General features: G+C 41.6%; 1 protein-coding gene across 14 annotated transcripts in view; it reads right to left on the bottom strand.

The window, feature by feature from the left end:
* SEPTIN2 (septin 2) overlaps nt 1-22,046 on the bottom strand; it is a 111,966-nt gene that overhangs the window by 72,731 nt on the left and 17,189 nt on the right. For 10 of the 14 annotated variants that reach the window (XR_012160861.2, XR_012160865.2, XR_012160860.2 and 7 more), the window contains 6 exons: nt 20,563-20,697; nt 20,104-20,221; nt 16,601-16,702; nt 16,086-16,231; nt 12,826-12,912; nt 1,823-1,880 (listed from right to left, as the gene is read on the bottom strand). Coding sequence is in view for 6 of the 14 variants with exons in the window: in XM_073360463.2 (XP_073216564.1) it covers nt 1,823-1,880; nt 12,826-12,912; nt 16,086-16,231; nt 16,601-16,702; nt 20,104-20,221; nt 20,563-20,697 (646 nt within the window). In the remaining 8 variants the exon portion in view is untranslated. Of the gene's footprint in view, nt 1-1,822; nt 1,881-7,433; nt 9,183-12,825; nt 12,913-16,085; nt 16,232-16,600; nt 16,703-20,103; nt 20,222-20,562; nt 20,698-22,046 lie in introns of those variants that run through there. The other 4 variants (XR_012160863.2, XM_073360466.2, XM_073360465.2 and 1 more) reach the window with 4 other exon arrangements.

Genomic DNA, 22,046 nt, shown 5'->3' on the forward strand with positions numbered 1-22,046 from the left:
GGGGGCTAGCCTCCCTGGCCAGGAGCTCAAGGGCCAGCCAGGATGGTCCCGCGGGCCAGACGCGGCCCGCAGGCCGGAGTTTGCCTGCCTCTGGCCTAGTTCCATCCTCTTAGGAACCCCCTTTCAGGTAGTTGAAAGCAGCTATCAAATCCCCCCTCATTCTTCTCTTCTGCAGACTAAACAATCCCAGTTCCCTCAGCCTCTCCTCATAAATCATGTGCTCCAGTCCCCTAATCATTTTTGTTGCCCTCCGCTGGACTCTTCCCAATTTTTTCACATCCTTCTTGTAGTGTGGGGCCCAAAACTGGACACAGTACTCCAGACGAGGCCTCACCAATGTTGAACAGAGGGGAATGATCACGTCCCTCGATCTGCTGGCAATGCTCCTACTTATACATCCCAAAATGCTGTTAGCCTTCTTGGCAATGAGGGCACACTGTTTACTCATATTGAACTTCTTGTCCACCCCTAGGTCCTTTTCTGCAGAACTGCTGCCTAGCCCCTCGGTCCCTAGTCTGTAGCAGTGCATGGGATTCTTCTTTCCTAAGTGCAGGACTCTGCACTTGAACGTCATCAGATTAGTGGGGGGGAGTTAGTAATGAAAGGAAGTTATTTGACTGATTATCAGAGTGCATGTTCAAATGCAAATTCTAATTGCAGTATGCAATCTCCTTTTGCTTGTAATGCTGTTCACACTTGTCAACGCTGAGTAACAACTATATGCTAAGTGTGAAATTAAACTTTTTGTGAAATTAAACTCACATGGAAAGGTGCCCTATTAAAGTGCTGAAATTCTATAATTACAAGACAAGCTTCTCCCCACTGCCCTGATATGTGGATAATCCTGGCTTAGCAGAACTGTATCAGAGGCAAGAAGATAATTCAGTGTCAACTGTCCATTCAATAACCTGGTGCCTAAGAATGCTCTGAAGGTGCAGACTGATGTCAGTTGTAGCAGGGATTTTGTAATATGGTCACATATGCTCACTATAAATTGGAGTGAGCCCAGGCTCATTTCACAAAGGACTTAAAACAACCAGCAGATGGCAAACTACTTTCTGATCCAAAACAGATATGAGCCGGCAGCCAGGAGATTAAAGGTTCCCAAGGTACAGTCACTACCAGCAGGAGTGAGTTTGTGTGTGTGGTTTTTGGAGGGAGGTGAGGGGGTGAGAGAACCTGGATTTGTGCAGGAAATGGTCCACCTTGATTATCATACACATTGTGAAGAGAGTTGTCACTTTGGATGGGCTATTACCAGCAGGAGAGTGAGTGTGTGTGTGGGGGGGGGCGGAGGGTGAGAAAACCTGGATTTGTGCTGGAAATGGCCCAACTTGATGATCACTTTAGATAAGCTATTACCAGCAGGACAGTGGGGTGGGAGGAGGTATTGTTTCATGATCTCTGTGTGTATATAATGTCTGCTGCAGTTTCCACGGTATGCATCCGATGAAGTGAGCTGTAGCTCATGAAAGCTCATGCTCAAATAAACTGGTTAGTCTCTAAGGTGCCACAAGTACTCCTTTTCTTTTCATTACCTTGAGCTATCCAGTCCCCTCCAAGTTGGAATTTTGAAAAAAAAATAAGCTTTGGAATTACCAGAGCAAGCAAGCAAGCAGTTGTGACCATTCTTAAGAGAGAAAGTTTTCATACTCCTGTCACTCACTACTGAAATTGTTTTAACTGTTAAACAAAAACAAAACCTAAAAAAACTTCTGCACTGAGACCACAATGAAATATTTAGCCCCAAAGAAAATAATTAAGGAATGAAAAGTGGGCATTTTTGCAATACACAGCTTGTCTATAAGGAAAGCAGTCTTACTTCAGCTTCTTTTTCCAGCAAAATCTGATCTTTATTCACTTCCTCATCTTCAACTTTCCTAAGATTAAAACAAAGAGGCATAAACATTCATCAATGTGTGTGCCTTCTGGTTCATTTACTTAAAGTGGCAGTTTTATATCTGTCCATAGGTAAGGCTAAGATTATGTCACTAAGGTCTTGGAAGTCATGGATTTCATGACTTCCAGAGACCCCTATGACATTTTCTGCTTCAGCTTCAGGCTACCAGGGAAGCCCTCCCCTCCTTCCACAGCAGGGCTTGGGCTCTCATCCCACATTAGTCTCATTTTGTCAGTTAAAAAAAAAAAAAAAAAAAAAACCCAAAAAAGTCAAGGTCTTCCGTGAATTTTTGTTTATTGCCTGTGACCAGTCCCTGACTTTTACTAAAAATAACTGACAAAAATCTTAATCTTATGACTACGCAACCGAGAGTCTCATTCTGAACCAGACTTGCAGTCTTCTCTCTCACATGCAGTTTCTTTAAATACACACAGGATTTAGGCACTTTCCTCACATCAACTGAAAAACATTTTTCATAAGAATGAACCTTTTTCAGAGCAAGTACACCGCTTTTCCCCCCCATCCACCTCCCAAAAATAGAAAAAGAAAAACGAACAAAGGAGCTTAACACAGGCACAAGTGAGGAATGCAGAAGGTTACTTGCTGTGAATTAAGACAGCTGTCATCCTTGATCTATATGCAAGACTCAGTACTATTTTTGAACAGTGTTTAAGTGCAGTAATTGATACAATAAAGATAAAGTTGTGTCCATGCAGGTATTTGATTACCACAACAGAGGTATACTAATATCAAACAAAATTTGTTCACCAGCACCTAAATACAATTTACTAGAGATGCTACAAGTACTCCAGTGTTCTCCTCTGTCCTTCACAAGTTCAACCACCTTATTTTCTAAAACCATGTCAGAGTAGCACAGGTAGACCCATCTCAGAAGAGGTGCTAAGGTTCATATATTGACATGACTGAAGCAAAGCAGAAGTTTAAGATGAACAAACTATGAGCATGAGTTCAGAAGTGACATGTTAAAATAACTGGGCATCAGTTTTGGGTTTTCCTAGAGGCCCACTAGGATCTGTGTCAGGAATTTGGCTGCCCCTGCAGCTAGAACTGTTTCCTATAAGATCAGAGACATGAAATAGAACTAGCATATGCCACAGGTTTGATCAACCATATGAAAAGCCATACATTACTATCAAGATTTAAGACCAAGCAAAATGTCTTCTCAAAGTACCAAGTGCAAACCTAGAGCTTTTTCAGAAGAAAGATCCTTCACAATTCCTCATGGCTTCTAAATACCTTGCCATTTAATTCAGAGCTGAATTTCATGTAGCATATCACTGCCATTCCAATAACCTGGGAATTTTATTTGCATTTACCATTGACTCAGTGGGACCAACACCTTAATTCCTTTACTCTGCTATATATTCCATACATAATTCAACTTGCTCAATAAGTGGGTGCATTTAGCAATGTATCTGGTAAGACCTGTTACAAAACACATGCACGCCTGATTAAGTGACTTAAATATGATATAAACCCTAGATATTTTATATGGTGCTCATTGATATACATATCTGAAAGCCTCCCAAAATGAGGGCAGAGCAGCATTCTTCCCTTTCTCCACCTATGGGGCAGTTTGAGAGACACAACAGAATACAGGTTTTTTAAAAGTGCGTATACATCTGTTTGGAGATCTTACTGGGAAAAAGCAAGCTCCAAGCAAATCAGTCTAAGATCAGTTTTGCAGTCATGTGTAGAGGGGTAAGCGGAAGTGGTACAAAGAGCAATATATATTGTTAACACAGCATCAAATGCTAACAACCACTAAAAAGTACAGGAGTACTTGTGGCACCTTAGAGACTAACCAATTTATTTGAGCATAAGCTTTCGTGAGCTACAGCTCACTTCATCGGATGCATACCGTGGAAACTGCAGCAGACTTTATATATACACAGAGAATATGAAACAATACCTCCTCCCACCCCACTGTCCTGCTGGTAATAGCTTATCTAAAGTGATCATCAGGTGGGCCATTTCCAGCACAAATCCAGGTTCTCTCACCCTCCACCCCCCCACACAAATTCACTCTCCTGCTGGTGATAGCCCATCCAAAGTGACAACTCTTTACACAATGTGCATGACAATCAAGTTGGGCTATTTCCTGCACAAATCCAGGTTCTCTCACATCCCCCCCACCCCCATACACACACAAACTCACTCTCCTGCTGGTAATAGCTCATCCAAACTGACCACTCTCCAAGTTTAAATCCAAGTGAAACCAGAACATCTGGGGGGGGGAGTAGGAAAAAACAAGAGGACACAGGCTACCTTGCATAATGACTTAGCCACTCCCAGTCTCTATTTAAGCCTAAATTAATAGTATCCAATTTGCAAATGAATTCCAATTCAGCAGTTTCTCGCTGGAGTCTGGATTTGAAGTTTTTTTGTTTTAAGATAGCAACCTTCATGTCTGTGATTGCGTGACCAGAGAGATTGAAGTGTTCTCCGACTGGTTTATGAATGTTATAATTCTTGACATCTGATTTGTGTCCATTTATTCTTTTACGTAGAGACTGTCCAGTTTGACCAATGTACATGGCAGAGGGGCATTGCTGGCACATGATGGCATATATCACATTGGTGGATGTGCAGGTGAACGAGCCTCTGATAGTGTGGCTGATGTTATTAGGCCCTGTGATGGTGTCCTCTGAATAGATATGTGGACACAGTTGGCAACGGGCTTTGTTGCAAGGATAAGTTCCTGGGTTAGTGGTTCTGTTGTGTGGTATGTGGTTGTTGGTGAGTATTTGCTTCAGGTTGCAGGGCTGTCTGTAGGCAAGGACTGGCCTGTCTCCCAAGATTTGTGAGTGCTGGGTCATCCTTTAGGATAGGTTGTAGATCCTTAATAATGCGTTGGAGGGTTTTAGTTGGGGGCTGAAGGTGACGGCTAGTGGCGTTCTGTTATTTTCTTTGTTAGGCCTGTCCTGTAGTAGGTAACTTCTGGGAACTCTTCTGGCTCTATCAATCTGTTTCTTTACTTCTGCAGGTGGGTATTGTAGTTGTAAGAAAGCTTGACAGAGATCTTGTAGGTGTTTGTCTCTGTCTGAGGGGTTGGAGCAAATGCGGTTGTATCGCAGAGCTTGGCTGTAGACGATGGATCGTGTGGTGTGGTCAGGGTGAAAGCTGGAGGCATGCAGGTAGGAATAGCGGTCAGTAGGTTTCCGGTATAGGGTGGTGTTTATGTGACCATTGTTTATTAGCACTGTAGTGTCCAGGAAGTGGATCTCTTGTGTGGACTGGACCAGGCTGAGGTTGGTGGTGGGATGGAAATTGTTGAAATCATGGTGGAATTCCTCAAGGGCTTCTTTTCCATGGGTCCAGATGATGAAGATGTCATCAATATAGCACAAGTAGAGTAGGGGCTTTAGGGGACGAGAGCTGAGGAAGCGTTCTAAATCAGCCATAAAAATGTTGGCATACTGTGGGGCCATGCGGGTACCCATAGCAGTGCCGCTGATCTGAAGGTATACATTGTCCCCAAATGTGAAATAGTTATGGGTAAGGACAAAGTCACAAAGTTCAGCCACCAGGTTAGCCGTGACATTATCGGGGATAGTGTTCCTGACGGCTTGTAGTCCATCTTTGTGTGGAATGTTGGTGTAGAGGGCTTCTACATCCATAGTGGCCAGGATGGTGTTATCAGGAAGATCACCGATGGATTGAAGTTTCCTCAGGAAGTCAGTGGTGTCTCGAAGGTCGGAGTGAAGGTGAGTCGGAGACGTCGAAAATAGGATTCTAGGTCACCACAGAACTGTATCATGTTCGTGGATGTAGAAGCCCTCTACACCAACATTCCACACAAAGATGGACTACAAGCCGTCAAGAACACTATCCCCAATAATGTCACGGCTAACCTGGTGGCTGAACTTTGTGACTTTGTCCTTACCCACAACTATTTCACATTCGGGGACAATTTATACCTTCAGATCAGCGGCACTGCTATGGGTACCCGCATGGCCCCACAGTATGCCAACATTTTTATGGCTGATTTAGAACAACGCTTCCTCAGCTCTCGTCCCCTAAAGCCCCTACTCTACTTGCGCTATATTGATGACATCTTCATCATCTGGACCCATGGAAAAGAAGCCCTTGAGGAATTCCACCATGATTTCAACAATTTCCATCCCACCACCAACCTCAGCCTGGTCCAGTCCACACAAGAGATCCACTTCCTGGACACTACAGTGCTAATAAACAATGGTCACAAACACCACCCTATACCGGAAACCTACTGACCGCTATTCCTACCTGCATGCCTCCAGCTTTCACCCTGACCACACCACACGATCCATCGTCTACAGCCAAGCTCTGCGATACAACCGCATTTGCTCCAACCCCTCAGACAGAGACAAACACCTACAAGATCTCTGTCAAGCTCTCTTACAACTACAATACCCACCTGCAGAAGTAAAGAAACAGATTGATAGAGCCAGAAGAGTTCCCAGAAGTTACCTACTACAGGACAGGCCTAACAAAGAAAATAACAGAACGCCACTAGCCGTCACCTTCAGCCCCCAACTAAAACCCTCCAACGCATTATTAAGGATCTACAACCTATCCTAAAGGATGACCCAGCACTCTCACAAATCTTGGGAGACAGGCCAGTCCTTGCCTACAGACAGCCCTGCAACCTGAAGCAAATACTCACCAACAACCACATACCACACAACAGAACCACTAACCCAGGAACTTATCCTTGCAACAAAGCCCGTTGCCAACTGTGTCCACATATCTATTCAGGGGACACCATCACAGGGCCTAATAACATCAGCCACACTATCAGAGGCTCGTTCACCTGCACATCCACCAATGTGATATATGCCATCATGTGCCAGCAATGCCCCTCTGCCATGTACATTGGTCAAACTGGACAGTCTCTACGTAAAAGAATAAATGGACACAAATCAGATGTCAAGAATTATAACATTCATAAACCAGTCGGAGAACACTTCAATCTCTCTGGTCACGCAATCACAGACATGAAGGTTGCTATCTTAAAACAAAAAAACTTCAAATCCAGACTCCAGCGAGAAACTGCTGAATTGGAATTCATTTGCAAATTGGATACTATTAATTTAGGCTTAAATAGAGACTGGGAGTGGCTAAGTCATTATGCAAGGTAGCCTGTGTCCTCTTGTTTTTTCCTACCCCCCCCCCAGATGTTCCGGTTTCACTTGGATTTAAACTTGGAGAGTGGTCAGTTTGGATGAGCTATTACCAGCAGGAGAGTGAGTTTGTGTGTGTATGGGGGTGGGGGGGATGTGAGAGAACCTGGATTTGTGCAGGAAATAGCCCAACTTGATTGCCATGCACATTGTGTAAAGAGTTGTCACTTTCGATGGGCTATCACCAGCAGGAGAGTGAATTTGTGTGGGGGGGTGGAGGGTGAGAGAACCTGGATTTGTGCTGGAAATGGCCCACCTGATGATCACTTTAGATAAGCTATTACCAGCAGGACAGTGGGGTGGGAGGAGGTATTGTTTCATATTCTCTGTGTATATATAAAGTCTGCTGCAGTTTCCATGGTATGCATCCGATGAAGTGAGCTGTAGCTCACAAAAGCTTATGCTCAAATAAATTGGTTAGTCTCTAAGGTGCCACAAGTACTCCTGTACTTTTTGCGAATACAGACTAACACGGCTGTTACTCTGAAACTAAAAAGTACGCTTATCACCTATGTAGGCTACAGAAGAGTGATGATGCTGTCAACAATCAGCCTGGCTTCAGGAGCCAATAGCACTTGCAAAGAAGGTTTAAATTTTAACTACTGTGTAAGTAATCCAATGCAAGTTACAAGGGCCACTTCAACTTGAAATTTAGCCAATGTCAAGGTGTTAGAAGTAGTTTCAAGTACTACACATGCCCAAGTTTCCCTGCCGTTTTTTTCCTCCACTCCCCTCTGCAGCGTGAAAGACCCATACAAATTTAAAAATGTTTATTAAAGCGAATGTTAACAAAATTATATAGTACACAGGTTAAGAAAAGAATGTCTGTACATCTCGGTATAATGCTTAGATTATCCACAATACATAGTTTGTTTTAAAAAAGTCATAAGATACATATAGTGCATAATCTGCAATAACCCAAATTAAGGTGAATAAATTTAACAATACAGTTTAGATTTAGAATCCGAATACTCTGGTACATCACTCATGAAAAGTGTTTGAGAGTTGGTTGCAGAAAGCAAATATAGGAATGAGTGTAGACTGAACCTCAGAAATTGAGCATTTAGGGTAGATTGTCCATTTGGAAAATACAACCCATGAGGAAAGTATTTCAGTTACTTTCCCCACTGTACTTCTCATTGGCACTCCAGCTCATCCCTTCTGGTATTGCCGATGTCTGGTGATGTGTTCTATGCAGATGTCCCTCAACCACCTGATGGCATCTGACACCATGAGTTGCCACATCAGCAGAGTGTAGCACTGACCAATTCCACATTCTCTCACTTGCTCATTACTGGGGTCCCATATGCCCAGGGCTCCGACGATCAGCATGTCTGAATCTGGTAATCCTTAGCTCTCAAGGCGTCGCCCAGAGGGGCTAATTTCTCCATCTTTTGAGTTCTGGTGTTGCGGAAGGCTGGGGTCCTGCTCTCCAAGGGCACTGAGATGTCCACCATGATGATCTTCTTCCAGTCCTCACTGGTGATGACTACGTCAGGTCGCAGTTGGCTGTCGGTTCCGGGGATAGTGGAGTTCACGGCAACCTTCTCTACGGGTGGTGGGATGGCTCTGACCAGGCGATCTTGTATGGTGGTGTGTCGCAGCTGCCAGGCTCTGGAATGGGGCTTTCAGCTACACAGGACATGGGGTAGCGTCTCATTGGCATAGCTGCACTTCCTGCATTGCTCGTCCCGATTCCCATGAAGGACGGCTCCATTCAATGGGATGCAGTTGAGCCAGGCCCCGTGGATGAACCTCCAGTCGGCAAATTGGATGAAGCTGCCCCCGGGGAGGAAGTGGTTGCTGGCTTCCCACTTGCATGTCACCTCGAATGCCTTGCCCTGGTCCGCCTTCCATTCAGGTTTTCCATGTATTGCCAGCAGATGGCATCCTTCGAGAGCTAGAACCATGCTGGAGAGGACCCTGGAGTGATGCTAGTGTGGCACAAGGACTCCCAGCTCCTGGTATTCCTCACACCTCATCCAGCGGCAGCTGATACACTTCTCTAGCTGTTGCGTAGTGTTGCGGGCATGAGTCCAGAGCGAAGTATGCATATCTAACCATACATTAAGTTTCAGAGTAGCAGCCATGTTAGTCTGTATTTGCAAAAAGAAAAGGAGGACTTGTGGCACCTTAGAGACCAACACATTTATTTGAGCATAAGCTTTCGTGAGCTACAGCTCACTTCATTCGGAATGCATCCGATGAAGTGAGCTGTAGCTCACGAAAGCTTATGCTCAAATAAATGTGTTGGTCTCTAAGGTGCCACAAGTATGCCATACATTAAGTGTTTACTTTATGCACCTGACAACAAACTGATGTTTACTAAAAAGGTAGTAATTTGACACCCAACACTTCATAATACTCAAAGTAAGATACAACCCCTAAACTTATAACTAGATAGGAGACAAAAAACATCTTTAGTGTAATCTAAACAAAACATATTGACTATCCTCATCAATCTGTCAGAGTATCTTGGTGTACACTACCTATTTCCTGTTTTCAAGATTATGAGGCAGAAAGCTCAGCAGTTTTAACTCTACTTTTAATCTCCATGAGATTCTGAGCAACACACAATCCCAGTTAGACCAGTTCTATATTAAAGCTATATATAGACATCAAGCTCTAGAAACACTTGCTAGATAACAGGAATCCAGTTCAACCAAAATCCCTTTAAAGACTAGAGAGGGGTTCCAATTTCAAAAAACAAGGTGGCTGAAAACAGATTAATAGCTTGCTGGTTTGCCTGGAGAAAGAACTGAACTACTATCATAGAGGGGTTGGAACCCATTTCTATTCTGACCCATTAGGTTCTCTCTCCAGTCTTAACAGCAGGGAAAATCCACTGCTGGTTGTGAAAGATTGTCAGCCCTGTTAGTGTGTGATCATGTAACCCTCTAGTGGCTGAAATGTACAAAAGCAGTTTTCAACTTTTTTAAGCCAAGACATACCTGATTAATTTCTACCTGAAACTCAGATCTCCCCCAACTCAAAACAAACATGAATTTTTAATCAAAATGAGAGCAGTCCCTGTCCCCTTCACTCCTGCTGTGAAGGATCTAGCTCTGTTTCTCTAACCCTCTAACCTGCCAGAGAAAAGGGAACTAGCATATTTAAAGTAGGCATCATCTGGCAACTACTCCGCAATATAGGAAAACCATGCAGTTTGCAGGAGGTAAGATGAAGTGCTTGTAGTGGAACCTCAGGTTTACCTGGTGTTTTTAAAGAAAAGAAAACACCTGCCCACACAGTAGAATCTGGTGAGAACATTAAATTCCTTTTCAAAGTAGACTGCCAAGACTGATTTCTAACCCTGGAGGCACTTTCAAGAATATAATCTCTTTTGCCTCCATTTCACAGTATTACCACCACCCTATCCCCTTTCTTTGAGAATGGTAGGGAGAATTTAAAAGAACATAAGGGAAAGAGGGAGAGAACAGAACTCCTTCTCATTTTCCCATTCCTCCCTCTCAGGAAACTACCATGGAAACCCTTTCAGAATGGAGGGCCAAACAGCTGTTGGAGGAAAAGAAAGCTGTGGTGCTAAAAACTATTGGGAATTCCTCACAGGTAAGGCATTACAAGTTCTTGATTAGCAAACCAGCATACTAAAGGTAATCACTCCTTATTAAAGGCTTAATCCAGCAAGGTTGAGGGAGCTGTAGAGCCTACCTGCCAGTGGGCAATGGGTGCTTGTGAGGAAGCCTAAGAGTTTATTAGTGGCTGCTGCCACAGCTTCATTTCACATCCACTGGCTCTACCTGCACCCAACTGAGTCCTGAGGACAGTAAACTAGTTAGAATTCAATTTTTAGTAGTGGGAAGTGTGGTTTGCATATACCCAGTGTAACATGCATTCTGAACAGAGAACAACGGATAGAACCTAAAGCTTTAGATCAGCTACAGCTGTTTCTGATCCTTCAGAGTAGTAAAGTGCTACTCTGAAAAGGGATTTTGTACAAAGACAGACCATGGCATTCCATAGGTATCTTTACAATGACTCCGGGATCAACTATTTTCACTTTACAAGAATCTCTTTCCCCATCCCAGTGAATGCTAGCCTTGCCTCAGAGACAAATTCAGTTCTTTCCTTCTCAAAGACCATGTGATAAATGAAGGGGAGGGGGGTGTAAGCTCCCTTTTATGGGCACCCAGCCAGCCAGCTAGCTATAAAGTCCCTCTTGGTGGCTGGTCTCTGCTTGCTTTACCTGTAAAGGGTTGTTAAAGTCCCACAGGTAAAGGAAAAGGAGTGGGCACCTGACCAAAAGAGCCAATGGGAAGGCTAGAACTTTTTAAAATGGGAAAAAACTTCCCCTTTCTGTCTGTTATTTTTTTCTCCGGGAAAGAGGGGAACAGGGAGCAGTTATGCTATGAGAAGCTTTAGGCCAGGTATGATCATAAATCATCAGATCATACCTAGTACTTATTTGGAACTCCCAAATGTGCAAGTAGATCAGAAATGTTTAGAAAGACGCAATTTGCTTTATTTCTGTTTATTTCTTATGGCTAATTGAATCCTCTGTACTAACCCCAGATGCTTTTGTTTGCTTGTAACCTTTAAGCTGAACCCCCAAGAAAGCTATTATGGGTGCTTAATTTTTGGAATTGCTCTTTAAAATCTAGCAAAAGCCTAGGTTCCAAATGTATTTTCTTTCTTTTTGGTTTTAATAAAATTTACCTTTTTTAAAAAACAGGATTGGATTTTTGGTGTCTTAAGAGGTTGGTGCATATGTTGTTTAATTAGCTGGTGGCAACAGCTAATTTCTTTTGTTTTCTTTCTCAGCTCTTCCCCAGAAGGCTGGGGGGAGGGGATGGAGAAGGGTGAAAGGGCTTGAGGGTACCCCACAGGAAGGAATTCCCAGGTACGTCTTCCTGGGGTTCCAAAAGGGGTTTTGCATTTGGTTAGTGGCAGTGTTTACCAAGCCAAAGTCAGAGAAAAGCTGTAACCTTGGGAGTTTAATACAAGCCTGGAGTGGCAAGTATTAATTTTTAAAATTTCTGCACTCGAAGTGCCAGAGTGGGGGAAACCTGCCTTGACAGACCATCACCATAGAAAGTTCTGCAGGCCAAACTAGTGACACCTGCACACCAATGCCTTCAAAAGAGTTGCACAAACAAGACTGTCCAGTTTTTAGTTAGATGGTACTAATCAATTCTAGTGATGCACAAGGATACTATCTGGTTCTTAGATACTATATCAGCAGTCAAACTTTAAGAGAGTAGAATCTCTCAATTTTGTTGGCTATGCAACATTAATAGGCATAAAACCTGCACAAAATTATTTTAGTCAATGAAATCAGCAAATAGAATTCTGAATACACAGGAAGCAGATCTGGTGAGTAAGGGGTTATTTCTGCCATCACTTTTCCTGGAAGAAAAAATTTAAGAGGCAGCTAGCTAGGTCAAATAGCTGGTGACAGGACAATGGTAGGGGATGGACAGGGTGTGTTACATAACGAGTGGGGGGGTGGGGGAAGAAGAGGGACAAATCCCAATGAAACCAGAAGCAAAAGTATAACTCAATTGTCTATCCAGATTTACTAACAATTCATTTCCTCTATTCATGTTTAAATCTAAGGTGTTAGAGACTGATCCATCAGCTTCCAGTTTTTGATTACAGCTCCTGAACATCCTATGGTACATCAGATCCTGCTACTGAAAGGTCAGCATGAGAAGGGGGAAGGACAGACAGAAAGGTAGACTCAGAGGAGACAATGGTAGACTGTAACCATGTACTGACAACCTGCCGCCTCTTTTAAGTCTCTCAGAGCGGAAGTTCTCATAGTGAAGGTCCTGGGTCACCTCCTGAAGATCCTGCATATGGGTACTGGAAGGAGCAAAAAAAAGTTGATAGTGAAACCGTGCCCTGTGCCGAATCATAACTTGCTGAGGCACTTTCTTGATGCGTGACTCAAATATAGTATGAATAAGGATAGTCTGGTCATTTGAACCCAACATGCAAAAATACAAGCGCATTTTTTTACAACCCTCATGTCACTGAACCTCTACACGTCCCCTCCTCACCTCATGACATTAACATTCATTTTTTACAATGTTTATTTCTCTTGAACAGTAGTAGGTCACAACAACCAGCAGTCCAAGTACTGAAAGTAAGGTGAGAGAGCGCACTAGTATAGAGAACATGAAGGTTTCTTGCCATTTGTAAAGAGAAGAGCAACAGCAGCAAGTGTTACCTTCTCACCCCAGACATGGGGGTAAGGAGGTACAACAGCTATCCTTCAGTGTGGAAGAATGAGGAAAGACCGCTCCCAAAAGAATTACTTCCTCTTCCTTGGGAAGGCTCAGGTGGCAAGGTCCATCCAGGGCCCTGTGAAAGGGATACTACTGCCTTGAATATTAGACAGGGCAGTATCATCCCTGACTATTAGACAGGGCAAGTCTCCCAGGCCCCTGTGACCTATATGGAATATGTGGAACACTTTGTGATATTGATACCAATATTATAAAATTGCTATCAATCTGACCAGATATGCTGTGTAAAGTAGCTGCAAAAATGTTATAATTTGCCCAGTATGATAATCTTGTTTATATGTTTGTATCACCCTTGTATTGTGAGTTGTAGATATGCATGGTATATCTGCATTTCAAAACTTGTGCAGTGTTTCTGAGTGACACCCCCAGACAGAATGACCTCAGCACTAAGCCTGCTTGTTGGCCCATCAAGAGTCATCAGCTGTACAATGAACCCATTGGGGGGAGGAATAGCTCAGTGGTTTGAGCATTGGCCTGCTAAACCCAGGGTTGTGAGCTCAATCCTTGAGGGGGCCATTTAGGGATCTGGGGCAAAAATCAGGGATTGGTCCTGCTTTAAGCAGGGGTTGGACTAGATGACCTCCTAAGGTCCCTTCCAACCCCGATATTCTATGAAAGGCGCCAGGGGATATACCTTATGAGTCAGCAAGGCATCGGGGGGTGGGGGGTGGGGAAATCAGAAGCACACTTTGTGACTGGTTGGTGAGTTTAACTTCAGTGTAAACCACAGTTCTGGGAATATCTGCTCTCTCTTTTGCAGCTTGCCAGGATCTTGGCATTTTCAGTGAGGACTATCCCCAGGCACACCAGGTCACATTCCCACTGCTCTTTCCCACCTCAGCTCCTCCAGTGAGAAAGATAACGGCGAGCATTTCTTGTCTTATGCAATCCACTACGTATGTTCTCCCTCTTCTGAAGGAAGGTAAGTATACATTAAAAAGTTAGGTCAACATCACTACTTCTATCAGGGGTGTGAAAAATCCACAGCCTTGAGCGATATAGTTATACTGACCTAACCCCCCATGTAGACAGTGCTAAGTCGACAGAGTAATTCTTTCATCAACCTAGCTACCACCTCTCGGCGAGGTGGGTTACCCACACTGATGGGCGAACCCCTCCTGGTGATATAGTGAGTGTCTACTCTGAAGCACTACAGCAGCACGGCTGTAGCACTGCAGCGTTTCTAGTGAAGACAGCCGTATGCTCCCCTTCTGTGAAACTGTCAGTTGACACTTAAATAACAAAAACAACGTTCATTAGTTACACACAAAGGTATTGATACTTTTTCATCTTTAATTCCACCTTCTGGAAATGAGGTTTAGTGATACCATCAGGATTTTGGTTCTCTATCTTCAGAGCAGGGTGGCTTACAACTCCCTATCACTGCTACCAGAATAGTTCAGTATGTGACTCCATTTGCCTGGCTGCAGTTTGATCACAGGCTGACCTTAAGTTCTATCCCTCACAGAAGCTCTAACCCAAGCACATTGCTTCAAAAAGCTTCAGTACACTGATGTATACTTCAGTAATACTGTTTATTCCCTTCAAAATTTAAAATGTTTGTAAGAAAGTTGCTAAAGTCTCTCAGCTTTGATGAAAGACTAATTTAACCCCTGATGGTTAGGTCAGACTGCTGGACATGAAAGGTCTGAGAAAAGAAAATTTTATTGTCACCTAAGAATTTCCTTTGCACAGCCTGAAGTCTGTATAGTTAGGGGCTCTTAGAATCATAGAATATCAGGGTTGGAAGGGACCTCAGGAGGTCATCTAGTCCAACCCCCTGCTCAAAGCAGGACCAATCCCCAACTAAATCATCCCAGCCAGGGCTTTGTCAAGCCTGACCTTAAAAATGAATATCTTAATAATGAATATCCTTTTGAGGGAGGAATAACTACATATTAGCGTATTAAAAAAGTTTAGAGACCTTTCCTACCAAAGGGCTATATATCTACATAGAACAAGAAGTCTATTTTGTAGGGTTTTGAGAACGTATGTACTGAAGGCCCAGTTGTTGCCTTGAAGTTTCTTTGTATGTATGTAGTGTTGTTGTAGTCGTGTTGGTCCCAGGATATTACGGAGACAAGACAGGTGAGGTAATAACTTTTACTGGACCAATTATTACCTCACCCACCTTCTCTCTCTAGTTTCCTTTTAAGATGGGATAGACAGGCCAAACTAAGAACTCACTTACATGGTCAAGTGTATGGCAACATAATGGGCTACCCCATTAGCTTTCTTAGGTCTTCTCTACATGAGGAAAATGACACACCCAAGGTGTGAATTTAAACCAGTATAAACTCCAGTGTGGACACTTCTTTCAGTGTCAACTTAAGGTGACTGGGAACAGGTTTAACTTTCAACCAAAAACACTTATCAAAATAAGTGTCCGCACAGGGTTTTGAACCAGTTTAAACTTAAATTGACTTTTTAACAGATCTAGCAGGCCCTAGACTCTGAAATGCAAACCTTAAAACCAGGCTCAGCTTTTGATGGTGGTAGGTCCCCCAAATAGGACTGCTGAGCAACAAGGCACGAGAAAATGCTATTAACTTTTTGTAGGTTTTAGTTCTGTGCAGATATTTTGATTGCACTTTTAATATGTAGGGAGTGCTGCTCAATCTTGAGGTTCTTGAGACTTTGACAAAAGGATGACAGTACTACCTCTTGTATCCTAAGAAAGAGGTTTGAACACAAGATTAAGTTTTGTTAGAAGTGTAATAGTCTTACATTAGCATGGTTCTCAGCTTCAGGAAGTCGTTGTGTTCTGGATTCTCCACTTCAACTACACCCCATGGATAGAGACGACCTCTAACTTTTTTACCTTTGGCTTCAATCAACTGATTGGATCCCACTACACAAAATGGGATACTGACCTGAAAAAAAATCAAGAGTCACCAAGAATGAACTAGAACCAAACTAGAACCAGTAATCAGTTTCACTAGAAATTGCAGAAAAAAAGCAATAAGCTTTGTGTAGTACTTTTCGTCTATAATTCTCAAAATAATTTACAATGAATGGCAAGCATCATTATCCCCATTTTTCAGATGTGGAAACTTGGGCACAGAGTTAAAGTGACTTACCTGAGGTCAGACAGCAGGTCAGTGGCAAAGCCTGGAACAGAATCCAGGTCTTGTTTTAAAATTATATATTCACCTTGGAAAGTCTGGTAAAACAGGATATACCACTTCTAGCTCAAGAGCTGTATCCATCACAACTATGTCTAATCTAAAAACTATTCCTACCTTCAGGAGCCTGGTCTGTTCTTTAAAATCTTCATCCTCATCTGATTCTGCATCGGGCAGGTGATAAATCTTGATGCCATGTTGTTCAATTTCATCCAGAATCTGAAAGAGTACATCAGGAATGAAGGTAATATACACAAGTCAATCCTTTAACTTTCAAGGTAAACTAATTGCGCAAGAACCATGTCCAAAGAAAGTCTAGATTTTTAGAAGTCTTAATTACTTGCCTAATTTGTGTGTGTTTTAAAATAAAGGCCATAATTGGAGAGACTTACTGTAAACTGACTTTTAGTTATCCTGAGTTGTTCTAAACACTGACAAAAATTACTTAATCCTATCATAACATACAAATCTTTCTCTCAAATTTGAGACAAATGACAATTCTGTTCCTTCCAACTCCACCATGTTAGCGTTTTGGAAAATTCCTGTCACTTTCTTGGAGAATTCAGGTTTACATTGTAGAGAGATACACATAAATTTACCCCAAAAATGATAGCACTGATTAATGTAGCAATTGTTCATAGTGAGGCATAAGCCTTTGCAATTAACTCACTATTGTGTTTTATCACTGCTACAATGTCATTTTGAGATTATGAAGTGAGTATAAAAATAGTAATCTCTAAAGTTTGTTTATAAAATTTGTTTAAAACTAATGCAAGTGCAATATCCCCTTCCACATTTAATATCCCTCTCTCAAGCTATGTCTACACTGGCAATTGAACGACATTTTTTTTTCAGAACAGCCGTGTTAGTCTGTATTCGCAAAAAGAAAAGGAGTACTTGTGGCACCTTAGAGACTAACCAATTTATTTGAGCATGAGCTGTAGCTCACGAAAGCTCATGCTCAAATAAATTGGTTAGTCTCTAAGGTGCCACAAGTACTCCTTTTCTTTTTGCAATTTTTTTTTTGTTTTTCAGGTGTTTAAACCCACCCTTGCAAAGGACAAAAGTTTTGCCGGGGCAAGTGCCAGTGTGAACAGCGTGTTGTCGGCAGGAGCACTCTCCTAGCCCTGCCAACAATGCGAACGCCGCTCGTTCGGGGGGAAGGGTAGAAGTTTTTTGTTGGCAGGACAGCCAATGAACAGCGGCTACACTGCGCGACTTAACAGCACGGCTGTGGTGATACTGCTATGTTGCTAAGAGCTGTGTAGTGTAGACATAGCCTTAGGCTAGCTGTAGCCAGCATATCCTAAGTGTTAACTTTTGCTTTAGAAGAAAACTTTTCACCTTCCATGACTGCATAGCAAAATGTATATAAATATTATATATATAAAAAAACAAATCACATTTGTTTTATGGTATGGAGACTGCCACCTTCATGATGAGTTGTGCTGGAGAGAATTTTCCATAGGGAGAAGTCACTAACTGAATAGTAATTTGTGAGCAAATGTATTTTAGTTTTTATATCAATTTTTACACTTTCTGGGCAGATGGGGTCAAGAATTACAGAGTAAAAATATGCTTGGAGTTCTCAACCTCACTCTACTAAGACATGAGCCACACTATGAGAAAAGAAAAGGAGTACTTGTGGCACCTTAGAAACTAACCAATTTATCTGAGCATAAGCTTTCGTGAGCTACAGCTCACTTCATTGGATGCATCCGATGAAGTGAGCTGTAGCTCACGAAAGCTTATGCTCAGATAAATTGGTTAGTCTCTAAGGTGCCACAAGTACTCCTTTTCTTCTTGCGAATACAGACTAACACGGCTGCTACTCTGAAACCTGTCACTATGAGAGTGTCTCATTGACACTCCTCTCCCACTGGTGATAGAATCTCTGTGGCAACTACAGCAATTACTGACTTTCTTAATGTTGCCTTGCCATATATTTTTAGTGGTCAGTATGATGTAGCAGCAGGAAACCAGGGAGAGTCAGCATGATGCAAGAACTAGCTTTGGGTGGGCTACTGGTGGTTCATGGATCACAATTTGGAAGCCACTGATATAAACAGACAAACACTCCCTCCAAGACAGTGAGCAGACTTATTCTCTTCTGGGCTGGAGTGGAGAAAAGATTTCTCTCCTTTTTAGCTCAGAAGATTCACTGAAAATTGAAGAGCTGAATGATGGAACCACTCCATCCATGAGGGGAGGGAAGAAAAAAAGACATGTTGTATATGAAGGAGTAAGGTAACGGACCTAACTCCTGGATTCAATCTGGCACTAAACAGATGAAATTCGAAACAGTCATGTGTAGCCACATTTAAACAACATACATTTCAGTTTACCTATAAATAGTGTAGAGTGAAAATGCTTTCTCACCACAGTCAACAATAGTCCAAACATGATGGATACTGTTTACAAGGAAAATTGTAGCATCCATGAATTAAGTTCTACCATGTTTATTGTTAAAGACTATATATATATATATATTTTAAAAGTCAAATAAAAGTAAAGAGGGGAAAAAACCCAGTATGATTCTGAATTTCGGGGGTGGGGGGGAAGCAGGGGGAAATCAGAGATTTACTTCAAAACAACTCAACTTGGAACGGCTTATTGCTCCCAGTTACATTTTCAAAGCAAAGTAAAACATAAGAAACTTAGGGGAAAGCTTTGCAGAGATATGGGGCCACGAGTTTAAAGACTGGCCTTCTATGCTGATTTCTTCCCCTCCCTCAATTAAGAGCTGATTTTTGCAAAATTCTAGCAGTACCTGTATTTCAAAGCCAAGTGTAATTAACTCACTGACCAGACTTCAGGAAACAAGTTGAAAGGATTTACAGAATGAGTGGAAGTTTTCAATTTAAGAGTGGTTGTTGGGTCACCAGGGCCTCTTTAACAAGTTAATTACACTTTGCATTGTAAAACTCAAACAGGTATAATCACCTATTGCTTGATTTAAAAATTAAAGAGTAAAACATAAAAGCTCTTCAAGGCTATAAGGATCTGACACTGTGTCTAAGAAGGGGTGGAATAAACTGGTACCAAGCAGTGGGTGTAGGGGGTGTCAACACATAAAGAAAGCGATAACATATCTTAGGGGTATGATTTTTATACTTAAAACACATTTAAACAGTTAAGTATTTAAATGATAATGGAGTCACCTACTTTAAATAAGCTTGTTTGCTAGTGCTAATGTTTATGTTCTTATGTTAATCCATTGCTTCCATCAGTCAGCCCCAACATTTCAAAATTCATTTTATAATTTAAAACTAGTGTGCATAGCCAATCTGACCCAAAGTGAAAGAAACAGGTCCAATCCTTCTTAGGCTTGGCCGGATATTACAGCCGATTTGTACCGCAATACAGTCAAATCGCCGCTCCCACTGACAGATGACCATTGCTGAATTTAAAAAAAGAATAATACCCCCAGTCAAATCAAGAATCAGAATCCTCAGGATGCCAAAGACTGTCTGTGTTTTCTGGCAAATTTTAAACCACAGTACACCATGCCTGTACAGTGTCATGTGGGAGAACAGCACTTTTCTTGGCTGAAGTCTCCCTGCTCACCTACACTAGGGTTACTAGTAGCCAACATTAACACAAACAAAATTAGAACTTACCCTTTTCTTCAGCCTTTCCCGTTCCTTCAGAGTAAGTGTATCAGCTTTTGCAATTACAGGTACAATATTCACTTTGTTGTGTATGGCCTTCATAAACTCAACATCCAAGGGTTTAAGACTAAAAATAACGTTGAAATTTAAAAGAGTGTCAGGTATTTAAATGCCTAACTTATTTTTACACTAAAATGAACACACGCACAATCTTATAAAGATGAGGTTTTTTCTAACAATTATTAAAAAGTTTCCATTTTCAACAATTCTAGATTGTCATCCTAAACGTCCCCTACTTCTCCCCAAAAGGGTAAATTCACCACCTCTAATAGTGATATGTAACGGTTTCTATATGATCTGTCTTGTTTTTCAAAACTTAGTGAGCAAAAACTCTTAGAGTAAAAGTTGTCCAAAAAAAAAAAAAAGTAAAATAAAATAAAATATAAAATAAAGTGCATTGATACTTACCCATGACCAAATGGTGAAACAAAGTAGAAGCAACAGTGTACCCGGTTATCTACAATATGCCGCCTGTTCAAGCCACTCTCATCATGCAGATACCGCTCAAACTGCTCATCAGTATAAGAAATTATGGTCTTAAAACTGTAAGAAACATGTGGATTAATACAGCTATGCTGACCATTTAGATGCTCACACTCCATATTCTGAAGGGGGGTTTTATAGTATTTTTTCAAAGAAAAAATAAACCACCAAGTTATCTCTTAACCAGCCAACCTAATATCTACCCCCCAATATCAAGCAAGTACTGGGGCCGTGAAAATAAGATAAGCTAACAAGATTGGAGACCACAATAGTATACACTCTTGGACATTAGGCAAGTCAAACTCCTGCTTTAATGATTATATATATAGAAAATGCACAAGGGTAGTGAAAAAATCAGTACTATATTTATTCCTCTAGTGACTTTCTCCTGAGATTTCCTCTTGGGTTAATATTAAACAGATGTTCAAGATACTCTTGACTTAAACGTTCCAACTCAGTTTGGGGAAAAAAAAATAAGTCAGCTTTGGTGGTGTAGTAGCAGGCCTGTTGAACTGCGATGCAACAGATCTGAGAAAATGCATCCAATTGCTTATCACATCTATGTCATAAGCAATCAGTTTATTTGATCATAAATATCAGTTCTGTAAAACCGTGTGGTGGCTATACAGTCTAAAATGTTGGCATACATAACTATAAACATAAGTACTTATGGAGAGTAATTACTAGTGCCCATGAAGGGGCTTTGAGAAATTCCAGTTATATTTATGGACTGACATTTACTTAAATTTTCGTAAGAAATAAAGCTCAGCTTTAAGTCACTTATACAAGATTTAAGACTACATCTGTTCCACAACAGATCTGCACTAGCATTTATGCCTGCTTTTAACATGGATATGATATATGCTCAGAGGTAGGAAAGCAGTACTGGAGCTGCTATTATTGTCTGCCCCCTTGCATATACATTATATTGCCTGTCCAAACGGTCTCTGCTCTTGCAAGAGAACCTATAGACCCAACCAAACTTCCTTTTAATTCCATATCTGAGGGGTGGACTAGCTACATCAGCCTTTGTCCACTTCATTCACTTAACAGCAGCAAGAAACAACACTTCTGCAAGTCTTACCTCTACATACAGTCCAGACAGTGTCTTATGGTCATCTTTCCACTGTAAGTCAAAGAACCCTAATCTACCTGAGGCACACTCCAGAGTATGTATTGGCTGCAGTAAACCATATTTGAATCTTCTTGATTTCACCCATAAGATATTTGACCAGCAATAGATCAGTTAAAGTTGTATGTAGAAATCTGACAATTTAATTTAAAACTCAAAAATAAATATTTTTATTTCTTGTTTATCTTTACCTTTAACTGTATCTTAAAAATGTTTGCCAGGGAATTGCTTATCATTTCTCTCCAGTACCTTTTAGAGAGGACTTTTTGTTTATTTT

The sequence above is a fragment of the Lepidochelys kempii genome, chromosome 9 (genome assembly GCF_965140285.1).
Source record: "Lepidochelys kempii isolate rLepKem1 chromosome 9, rLepKem1.hap1, whole genome shotgun sequence".
In the NCBI taxonomy this organism is placed as follows: domain Eukaryota; kingdom Metazoa; phylum Chordata; order Testudines; family Cheloniidae; genus Lepidochelys; species Lepidochelys kempii.